At 39.9% G+C, this 12,118-nt stretch overlaps 1 protein-coding gene across 17 annotated transcripts in view; it reads left to right on the top strand.

The window, feature by feature from the left end:
* The window catches only part of HYCC2 (hyccin PI4KA lipid kinase complex subunit 2), a 98,165-nt gene extending 89,982 nt beyond the window's left edge, over nt 1-8,183 (top strand). For all 17 annotated transcript variants that reach the window (XM_073306364.2, XM_073306362.2, XM_078848016.1 and 14 more), the window contains one exon: nt 1,513-8,183. In XM_073306364.2, the coding sequence (XP_073162465.1) occupies nt 1,513-2,117 (605 nt within the window). In that variant the 3' untranslated portion in view covers nt 2,118-8,183. The remainder of the gene's footprint in view (nt 1-1,512) is intronic.
* The last annotated feature ends 3,935 nt before the right edge of the window (nt 8,184-12,118 follow it).

Below are 12,118 nucleotides of genomic sequence, written 5' to 3'. Positions count from 1 at the left end.
ATGTTCTGATGTAAAAACTACTTTATGAATTTCCTTGGGGCTTCAAAATGTCCTGAAACAAAATTAATTTTTTTATGAAAATACTTGGTATTTTTTGTACAGCCCGTTTCATGGTATAGGACTGAAAGCAAACACTTAAGAAGTAAATGCATCTGTTTCCTTAGTAATGGAAAATAAAGGAGCAAAATGAAAATCACAGACTAGAAGTAGTTTGCAAAGGAACCTGCTGCCAGTAAATACAGCTGGTAAACCAGCAGAGCTCATCCACCTTTGCACCCACACTTGTTTCCAAAGGTCACTAACTTAATACGCTCAGTGTATGTCTACGCTGCAGTTAGACACCTGCAGCTGGCTTGTGCCAGCTGACTCAGCTCGGGATAAGGGTCTGTTTAATTTCATCTATACCACAATTAAACAGACCCTGAGCCCAAGCCCCACGGGCCAGGCATGGGTTTTTAATTGAAGTGTAGACATACCCTCACAGTTGGGTTTTAAACTCGCAACTTTCAAAACCAGACTTCAGGTTGCATCCCAGGAGACTGAGGGCACCTCTAGATTTTCTCTGTTCTCCATTCATGGCCTGGAGCAATAGGTTGCTGTTTGACAGGCAGGTCCTGTTCAGAAGTATGAAGTCTCTTCCACAGTGTGCGGCACTTGCAGCTTAATGTTGTATTCTATACAAATAGATAGAAGATATTTAGGTAGCCAGGTTATAGGTGATATGATGGAAGATTACTTCATGTAATTGCATGGAAGTGCAAGGAGGACTGGGGTTTAGGGGAGAGATGACAATTAAGAGTTAGGGTTTACCTCCAGGAGAAAATTTAGTCATATTATGTGCCAGTTGGCATCTGCTGAAATCTACTACACCTGCATGCATGGTGGCAATTGGTGATCAATGGTCTGACCTATTCCTAAAGGTTGCTGAGCTCTTGCAGCAACTCACATTGACTTCAGCAGGAGCTGCATTTATTGTATCTCTTGGGATACAGCCCTAAATCAGGATGAGCTGATCAGTTCTACAGAAGGTGGTGAAATGATGAAGCTGAGAGGTTTACCCAGATAAAAAGTACACACACAAGAGGCTCTGATTCTTCTCTCACAAAAGCATAATAGGTTTATACAAGTGAGAGAGAACTGGGCACAGTGCATGTGAATAGAACAGAGAATAAATAAACCATATGGGGCCTGATTTTTTATATTTACGTGTAAATCAGGAATAACTCCCTTGAAGTGAATGAGGCTACATCAGTGTAAAATAAGGCAAGTCAGAGGTAAATCAGGCTCCTAGCGTACAGTACTGTAATTTGGTGCTGACTAAAGTTACCATCCACTATGTATAGCGGGAAGATTTTTGGTTGTAGGAATCAGTATTTAACTAGTGGAAAAGTGTTTGGAGCTGAAAATGAAGTTTGTTTTTAGTGATGTTTTGTTTACATCTGTACACATCCACTTCATGTAACTTGACTGTTTAGTTTCTGGGTCTGATTTGTTTGTGCTGGGTTTTTGTAGATGCTGAGGGTATAAATGGAAGAGAGGAGTCTGTGAACCTCAATGATGCTGACGAAGGATTTTCATCAGGAGCTTCCCTTAGTAGCCAGCCAGTTGGGACCAAGCCTCTATCGTCCACATCCCAGAGAGGCAGTTTAAGGAAAGCAGCAAGTGGGCGTTCAGCTAAGGATAAAGAAACATCATCTGCCACTAAATCCAATGAGAGCCCTCGAGATTCAGTAGCTCGGAGGCAGTACCTGCACCAACCAACTGACCTTACTGCGGAAACAATTGAGATGACACCTACAAAGAAACACCTCAGCCTGCCTGCTGGGCAGGTGGTACCAAAAGCCAGTAGCTTGAGCCTGATCCGGACCGCCAGTGCTTCCTCCAGTAAATCATTTGACTATGTGAATGGTGGTCAAGCAGCTTCCACTGTTGGGGTTGGCACTGAGGGTGTTACTAATCTAGCAGCTGGCAATTCCAATCGGTTTTCAACCATCAGTCTACAGGAGGACCGGCTAGGCCAAACTGGGGAAGGTAAAGATCTCCTTACCCCAGGGGCTCCCCTTACAAAGCAGTCTCGATCCCCAAGTTTCAATATGCAGCTGATATCCCAGGTGTAGCTTTGACTCCCCTCTTCCTCTTTAACCAACAGACAGTTCATCCTTGGGCAAGAACAAGAACCTTCATCCCACAGTGTGAAAATACTGACCATTGTGATCTCATTTGATTCAGTTTAGATATCATCCTGTATTTTGTATGAAACAGCAATAAATCTCCCCTCACTCCCAGTCCCCACCTTTGTGAACATGGTTGTGAAGCAGTATAAAATGTACTGTATGCCTTTTCCCCCACCTTCCTTTCTCCTTGGGTGACGTGCAATCCATCGTAGGCTGATCAGTCCCATTTCAACACTGTGAGACTGGTGATATTGGAGGAAATGGTGAATGTGATCCCTATGAGATGATGCTTTGGCTTTGTTAAGAAATAGAAACGGGTTAGTTTTTATCAGTCTACAGTACTGCAAAGACTACTGGATCATGATTTTTCTTAGAACCAGGAGTGCCTCAGAGATTCTAATGTGACTTTGGACCTCTCTGAGCTTGTGCAATCAGTTCTGGGGGAGGGGAATGTCATTGCTCCTGGCTGACTAATGCACTTTTCCATTAAAAATGAGAATTGTTCTTTTCCTTCCCCACCCTCACCTCTACTCTCCTACTCCTGAAACTCTTCCTGTTTACAGCGGAGACATGCCTATTACCAAGTCGTTGCCCCTCAGATAAAGAGAGGGCTGTAAGTAGAGAACGTAGGTCACAGTGTACTACTTATGGCGTTGTAGCCATATTTATGTTATAAGTCTTCCTCGCCGCCCCCCCCCCCCCCCCCCCCGGCCAGGACACAGGGTCATTCCGCTTATAGACTGGAATTTGGAAAGGCCAAACCTGTTGAAATAATTCAAAAATGGGAAGGAGACACACGCTTTCCCAGAAACAATTAACTACTAGCTCTGCTTCTATTTGTGTGAGGTGATGATCACTGAATTGAACAAGTGCATCTTCAGGTAAACAGAGGGATTCTCAGGCTGCATTCTATGGTATCAAAGCTGTTAGGAAGCCCCCTCCTGCTTTCTAGGTGTTCCTAGTTCAGTCACAGCATAGATTAAGAAAACTGTAGTCCAGACATAATCCTCCAAGGAGCTGCATCAGGGACTGAGATAATGGTTTGCTGGAAACACTGAAGCGTCAATGTGCAACACTTTCTAGAAACAATGTTGGTATAACGGGGTACTCACAGTATTTTCTCCCAGAAGGACCACACTTCACTACCTTTGTATTTACAATCCATTGTATTTTGTAAATATTATCTGATCGTTTTGCTGATGGAGGCAGGCAATCTCCTAGAAAACTCTGATCTCATGCCATTGAGCCAAGTCCTGAATCTAAGTGATTGATGGATGGGCAGCAGTTGGTACCTATGCTGGAGATCACTACTTAAAAGTTCATTTCTGATTACAAAAGGGAATGTTCATCATAGTTTAGCCTGTCTCTTTCTTTGGATAACTAAGGAGAAAAGAGGACGTCTCAGCCTTGTTTCTCTACTCTGTTGTGACCTGGAATTTTACAGGCCATTAACCCATGGAACAGATGAGAGTTAATTTTTTTCATTATGTAGGCACTTTGGTTTTATATTTTTCACTGTGAAAAAATATACACAAATGGCTACCAGTAACAGGCTATCTTTTGATTTATAAAGACTGTATGAAATTCAGAACTAAAATGGCATTACATTGCTAGTGGTTATTTAATGGGTTGGTTGTTTAAATGTTATTTCGAGCTTTTGATTCTTCTTCTCTTTTTAACACCCTCATTTCAAGTAGCATTTTTTCCAAAGTGACTTTCAAGCTTATAGTTTAAACAGTTAAAGGAAGACATTTTTATTGTTGAATTCGTTACTTGGTCACTTAATCTTCATATTTCACATTCAAAGAGGAATGACAGCATCAAACAGCATTCAGAATTATGCAAAAATCACAAATGTTTAAACACAAACATTCAGTTAAGAAAAAGGAAACAACACTTTGTCTCTTTAAAAACTGCAGCTAAGTTGCAAGGACTGCCAGGGATGCATAAACTGACAGAACAAAGACGAAATCTGGAGTAGAAGAGGTAATGCCCTGGAGTAAAGTTGACCTAAAAATATGTACTGTAAAAATAGTGATGCTTCACAACATAGCAAGAGATGGCTACACTTGTCAGTTTGTTTTCTAGAGTACAGGCAATGGAGACACTTAATATGATGGCTATGGTTGTGCAGAAGCTTGTCTGATGTTTTTAAAGAGGAGTAGAGATGTATTTGGAACAGATTAAACCAAAAAAAAAAAAAAAAAAGAATATTAATAAAGATAAAGATAATTTCAAATTGATAAGGACCAAATTATTCCTTTATATTAGTTCTTGAGGTGGAAACGTAAGTCAGAAGTTCAGGCTAGTTTTGGAAGAATCCTAATATATTTTTTCAAGTGTTTATTATGTATGTGTATATATATTATATAGAGATGTACACAAAAATATAAAAAGTGATGTTTGGTAGCTCTGCTATCGATGTTCTGTATTTTCCATTGTTAGTTTTCACCTAAGGAATTTATAACTCTTCTAAAAAATTTTGCTTCAGGCTAAAACTTAGCAAACAAGTTTCCATATCTTGATCCATTTCTTACACAAAATGCAGTTAAACCAGTTCAGCAAAATGAAATATTCCTGTGATTTCAAATGGGGAGTCAAATATGGGTGCTCAAATTTGAATTACGTTTTAGTCACTTTTTTAAAACCAGTTTTGAAGGTGTTTAGTCCTTATTTTGGTGGAGTGCTTTGTTATATTTTATAAATCTGTTATACGTATTCGTTAACCTGCTTTTGTGTATATGCACACTACTTTCTCTATTAGATGCTTTTTGATAGAGTTCAAATTTTGTCCCTATTAACATCCTAGTTGTTCCACACTATGGACTGACATGATACATAATAACTAGTCCAAAGGATCCTTTGAGTGCTGTGTGTCAGACGTTCGCTGATCAACCTCTCTGTGTTCTGGAATGACTCATCCATTAACATAAATGAAGCAGTCATTATAATGTGTCAAGTCAGTGCTCTATATCATTAATGCTTTTAGATGTGTCCATCAATCCATGTCAAGGTAGTTGTGAAATATGATGTACTGAGCTTCAGTGAACTTCAAAGTACTGTGGCATTAACTGAAACGGAAATGCTTGGGATACAAACAAAGAATAATCAGAGTTGACTTTGGAGGGTATTGTATGCTACTGTTAAACTAAGTACAAAACTATTAAAATAATAGGTTTCTGATAACTGTGACAAAGATTTAGACTTAAGTTCTTTATCCTTACCTCACTCTATTCTCTCTCCATAATTATAATGCATTTGGTATGTAACATCATGCACTAGTTTTAGACCCCTGCAATAGTTGAGTACAGTTGCAGTATACAAGAGAAGGTCAGAATGTAGAATACGACATTCCTCCTCATCTGAGATAGTATATACGCACAACTCTGAGGTGGGGAACTATGGGTACTGTAGCTAGGTGTAGATACACATTTAAGTAAGGATAAATGTATTATCCCTTGCTTTTAGCATAACTGTGCACAATAATATGCTGGCATTTGTAACTCTCTTTTTTCTGGGGCTTCATAATTTAAGGAAATATAAAATAACTGGCTTGCTAATTAAATCTTTGATCAGCTTTTAAGCTATTTTAAGTGGTATTTTGGTTGAGCTGTGAGCCATTTTTCATGCAGGCAGCAAGATGACAAGTAATAGCTGTTTAAACGAATGTTGCAAGTGAAGATTAAATACTGTACTATCCATCCATTTAATTTAGTTTTCAGAATATTGAGACTTTGTACCTTATGGTACATCTCAAATACAGATTGGAATACCCTTTGTGATGTGACCCTGAAAAAGCTTTTTTAGCTGTGTGAGGCCTGTCCTTCCATTCTGTATCAGTGAACATTTTATCACACCAATTATTTATTATATCAGATATTTGTATGGTTTGCAAATATAATAGTATCAAATAGATAAATCTGACATTTCCAAACAAATTCTTATATGTCTCTTACTAAGCTTTTAAAGTAATTAAAATCACCTGCTTTAACATTGGAATAGTGAAAATATTGTTTTCTGACAAAATATTTTATTTGCACTACTTTTGTGAATAGTGGAATGTACTGGGGCAGAGCTTTTTCTCACCATGTGAGGTTTGTGTGTGGGTAGGTACATACATTTGTCATATGTTGACTATCAGTTGCCTCAGTTGTGTGTGTATTGTATATAAATGTAAACATATTAGAAAATTAAGGGGGTAAGATCTACTACTAAATAGTGACAAATACAAAGTGGGTTGCTTTGCTTTTTGGATATCTAGTAATTAATTTTAAAGCTTAGTTCAAGGGAAAAATGTCAAAATAATGAAAAAAGGTTCACAAATATATTTTGAAGATTAATTTTGGAACAGATTATTCTACACTGAGGCCATTTTTAAATCAACAGTTTAAACTTTTTTGTCCTTCCAGATAAGCCAGTTGCTACCTGCTTTAAGATTTAAGGCATTTTAATTTTCTTAAACCTGGAAACAATTCAGACAAATGGATTGATAAATAATTTCAGATTGATTTTTTTTAAATCAAAAATAAAAAAACTCTTGGAAATCAAAACAATCTGAAGAAAGAAATGAACAAAATGACTTTTCAATCAAAGAAAATAATTCTGAAATTAAGTTGTACAAAATATTGTCCCCCTAAATTGTGGAAAAAATTGATAAATATAATATGAACTAACCTATTATTTATTATGCACTATACAAAGAGAACAAAGACAGTCTTGATATTTTAAATATTAAATCATACAAACCCTAAATTGTTGCAATCTAGCATTGCCTAAGTCTAAGACATGTTACTGTAATATGTTAAACTTACTATCAAGTGCATTAGGTATATCTATTGTATCCATTGGCATTGTGAGAATAGTTCATGCATGGACAATGAACATGTATTTTTATTTCTCGAGTCAGGAATGATTGTAGAACTCAAGGGGAAAAGCCAGAAGTAACTTGTGCCAGTCCATTCCAAACATGTAAAATAAAAAGGGCAAATTCACTATAGTGTACATGCACTGAGTATTCAGCTTAAACCAGACCATCCAATATTTGATATTGTTTGGTATTTTAAACTTAGTGTTTGTTTCTAGGACCTGGGCCTTACTGAAAATTCCCTCGTTTCTCCTCATTTTTTCCTTACGGCATTTGGATAATCAAGGTTGTGCATTGCACAAAAGTTTTATTTAGAAATTTTCTATGGCTGAAGTATAAATGAACATATAAACCCTTCTTTCAAAACTGTCATAATAGATCAGCAGAGAGCCCAGTGTATATACCTATTACATTTTGATGGAAGATAATGGAGAGGAGTGGGGGAAACTGATCTGTCACTGTTATGTCAAAACAAAACACCCCAAGTGAGCGTGAGAATAAGATTTTGCAAGGCTGGCATACATATGTTCATATGACCATTGCTAATATTTTTAATATGGATTTTTAAAATCCTACCTTATTAAACCCAGCTTGCAAAGCATAAAACAGGAAGAAAGGAAATAACTGTAGCCACTTAAAATAATGAGTAAATTTTACCTGGGGGTTGGCTAGGGTCAGTATTTGCGATAAGAATAAGTTGTTTATTTTGTAGTTCTCCCTAGAAGTCTAATACGGAGAACCTCAGATACAATCTGGACGAGAAATGAACTTTATTAGTGGACAATCTATCCCAAATCAGACAGCTTAATTCTAGATTTAACTAAATTAGATGCAAACTGATGATTCTGTTTCAAGATTTAGTGTCATCCCTTTTGAACAGAAAAGCAAATTCCTTTTATCTTTCCTATATGCATCAGAGAGTTTACCAAAAGAGACCATTAAGGGACCAAATGTAATTAAAATGGGGTCCATCCTTCAATAAATTGTCCCTTCTAATGTACAGGATTGCTTTTCTATTCCTGTGACGAAACATGGAAGGAAACAGTTGTACAGTTATTTTGAGATCCTGGACTGCATTTTGAGCTAGGTCTTTGCCAACTAATTATTTTGTCATGAATTCCTATTACAGGTTTACAAGCAGTGCGTGAAGTGTGAGCGAATAGAGCAGAAGACCCCTGTATTCTGACTGAACATTTCTGTCAAACGAAGTTTTAAAAAAATCGAATTTCCAAACAAATTAATCAGCTCTAGAAAAATCAAGTTAATTACTGAAATGCCTTCAAATGAGCAAATAGCTATATCAAGTCTGTAACACAGATAACTAATAGTTTAGATGTACCCTCCAATAAGACTCCTTTATGGTGCTTTGTCACTGTATCTTTATTTCAGGTCTAGGACAACTGATCCTGCTCTTTTCTAGCACTGAATAGGAAATTTAACAGGTTGATTGTAGTTTCTCTAAGTAAATTACATTTCTTCTCCTTGACATTATAGGACTTAAAAGTGACAGAAAATAAGCTACTGAAACTTTTCCCTCCAGTTCAGACCATTCACTAGTCTTGCGTATTTTTTTATGAAAAATGTTACTAGCAAAAAGTACATGGCTTCTAATGTGCAGTCAATGTGAGTTAGCAATCACTCAGGATAAATTACTTGTCTTTGCAAAGTATCCATTGGTTTGCTAGTGGTCAAAATGTTTGTGTGTTCAAATAAGACTTGGAAACACTACATTTTACTGTTTTCTTGCAGAAAAGTGCATACTTTTGGGCAAGGGCATTACTAGTTGGTTATTTATGGAATGAAACCATGTAATAAAGTAAATAACCTTAAGAGTCATTTAACTGGAAACATTTTTCCATATCAAGGACACCAGGCAAAAGCTAGTAAAGATTTTGAATAATTAGATTATCTTTTTGGACTTACTATGGTAGCTTTTATTTGCTGTAAGTAAACTGGGGTACCCCATGCTGTGTTTTTTAAATTTGTAATAAATTCCTCTACTTTACAATGAATCTTTTGAGTCTTACTGTTCGTGTAACAATATAGAATTTGCAGTCAGTTTGACTAGCAAAATGAAACAATCTACAAGGATTGAGATAGTATTTTCTTACTGTTTCTGTCATACAAGGTTTATTTCTCTGAACTAAGGTTTCTGAAGGATTTTTACTATTTTGGCATTATGTAATCTTATCACTGTCACAAAAGGAGTATAGACAGCAAATAACCTACTTTCTGTGGACAAATCTGTTTGGCAAAAGGGTTTCAATTGTGTAGGAGACGCCCTTTTTTCACCAGTGTAACCCTGCATGTTGGTATGCACTCACAAACATTCAGGATATAGTGCTGGTGAAAAACTAAACAGAATGGGTATGTAGTAAATGCAGTCTCTGTTGCATGATGTCCTTTAACCTGGAACCAGTGAAAATCTTCACTCTTACAGAGCTGAAGATGACACATATTGAAGATCATGTTATTGGTGCATGTAAGCCATTATCTTAACTGTCTTACTGAAGCTGGTTAATGCTGTTGATTGTTGTTGAAATGTGAAATGTAGTTACTGTTGACCTTGTAAATATTTGCCAGAGATTAAAAAAAAAATATTTTAAATCACTGTAAATAGAGATGTATAAAATGGAAAACAGTCTGCAATGCAGAATATATATATATATATAATAAATAAATATTGTGGTGTTTCTGGATGAATATGTACACCTTGTGTCAATTGTATTTTTTTAACCTGAGCATAGTTTTCTTGTTTTATAGATTTGCTTCTGTTAAGGTCAATATGTAGTGGATCTTTCTATATAGTTTCTTAGTGCAATGGTCTTTTATTCATTTTACAAACTTAGATGACCTATGCTGAGCACAGATACTGAGTGGTTCTGGGGGAGTACTGGACAATTAATATGCAATATATCTCTGTCAATGCTAATGGACTGTATTTCAGATTAATATCCTGCTAATGCCAATTTACCTGATAACTTTCCTTGGGTGTCAGTCTGTTGTGTAAATGCACTTCATCCCATACAAAAAAGAGTATTTACTGATTTTATTTTTTCTAAGTAAACTTAATATGGAGTAAAGGAGGCTATTCCTGTGAAGGAACAGGAAGAAGAGGGAAGTGCAGAGAGTAAAAGGGAGGAAGAAAGCCCAGAGGACACGGGTAGTGAGAAGATAAAGTGTATCATTCTGTTACCGTTTTACAAATGAAATTGCATAATAACCGAGAGCCTAGTTCTGAAAATATTGGAATATGCTTAGAGTTTATATGGTATACACTCCAGGTGCTGCTGCGTTCAGTAAGCTAATTTTCTGTGAGCAGAGACCGCAGCCTTTCCACCATCCTGTCTATACAAATTTTACAGCGATGAAGAAAGACTTCAGTAAGAGAGAGGGCTTCTGATCTAAATTTTAGATTGTGGAATCACTTCCTTTACATAAATAAGAAGAATGACCTCTGCTGCACCCATCCTCCTTTGAAGCCTCTTTTTAGTCAAACACTTGCTTGAGCATGTAGAATAATGCTTCTGCTGTTATCACGGACTGGGATTAATTTCAATTCAGATGTCATTTCTTCATCTCTGACATGTAGCTAATTTGGGATGAAACATGGCAGCTGTTTAACAGTATCCACTAATTTTATGCCACAGTTTGACCAGAAGTTAAGTCAAACATGATTGGTGAATTTTAATCAATGCTTTTAGGTCGGGAGAATGTAATTTCCAGAGATGGAATTTGAACAGCACTCCACATGCAACTCTAGGAGACTGCTAACGTCTTCCTTAATGAGGCCTTGTTACTTTTTTTTATTTACTTACTTTTTGTAAGCAACCTTTCTAGAGTGCTCAGGAGCGTGGCTTGCAAAGCGGGCAGCTTCCATTCACCAAGACCAGAGGTGGTGTGGTATGCAGCTTCCCTGGTACTCTGGCTTTTTATGGCAACTCCCACAGCATGCCACAAATTGACAGCTGAAGGTGTAATCCCTTTTGTTAAATGAAAAAAAAGGTAGGGAGCATTCGAGTAACGAGGGTTACCATATATAAAAGGTTTCTATACATGGCTTCTTTTTTGAGCGCTCTCTCTCAGAGCATGGTTTTCAAACAACACGCAGTGGGCAAGGCCCTCGGCGGGTCTTCCGCAGAGCAGAAACAGCCACGTGCGTCTATTCCCCTGCCCCCACAGCTGGTTGGTCTATATTCGCCTGCAAACCCCAGCGCCCGCCCTGTCCTCCCCCCCCCCCCCGGCGCTGAGGCAAGGGGGCCCTTAAGGAGGCGCTGACTGAGGGCTGTCGCTGGGTCCTGGGCTTGCTGCCCGGCAGGGAGCCGTAGTGATCCCCCCCGCTGCAGGTCCCGTACCTCTCTTCCCGGGAACCCGGCCGAGGGCGCCCCGAAGGCGTGGCAGCCTACAAGGGTCTCTGAGCCAGGGCGGTTTGCTGTGGCGTGTGACCGCCCGGCCCTGGGTGACCGCCTCGGGGAACGGCTCGGCCTTCGCAGGCGCAGCGCAGCTCGGGTGACAGGGGTTAGGGCGCCGGGGGCGGGGGCCCGGCGCGCGGGGCGCTTGTTTCGGCGTCCCCCAGGGGCCGGCGCGCCCTGGGCTCGGGCCCCAGGCAGGGCGACGCTGCCCCGGGCCCGCGGGCGGAGCTGCGATCCCCGGCTCAGCAGTCCGTCAGTCAGCGTCAGGGGGCCCGGCTCCCGCCCGCGGCTAAGGCGGGCCGGGCCTCGAACCCGCGGGCTTCCAGCCGGGCCGACGCGGCGCGTGCCCGCCTCGCGCGCCCCTCCCGCTCGCCCAGGGCTCTCGGCACCTCCGCTCTGGAGCGAGAGAGGGGAGGAGTCTGGGGGCGGGACACCTTCCTGGCCGCGCCCCCCCTCTCGGTTGGTTGAGGGCGAGTACCTCCTGGGACAGGCGGAAGAGCCCGGCAGAGGCGCTGTTGATTTGCCGGCGGGAAGATCGATCGCGCGCGGCTGCGTTTCCTATTGGTGCAGCGCAGTCCCCGCCCCTTTTGCCCCCCCCCCAAGCGGGGGGGGGGTGGTAGGTTCGCGCTGTGCGCCCCCGAGCCTGGAAGGATGCGCCTTGTTCCGGC

This window comes from Lepidochelys kempii, chromosome 11 (genome assembly GCF_965140285.1).
Source record: "Lepidochelys kempii isolate rLepKem1 chromosome 11, rLepKem1.hap1, whole genome shotgun sequence".
Taxonomy (NCBI): Eukaryota; Metazoa; Chordata; order Testudines; family Cheloniidae; genus Lepidochelys; species Lepidochelys kempii.
Note: the sequence above shows the minus strand (reverse complement) of the source record. Positions and strands in the feature narration are given on the sequence as shown.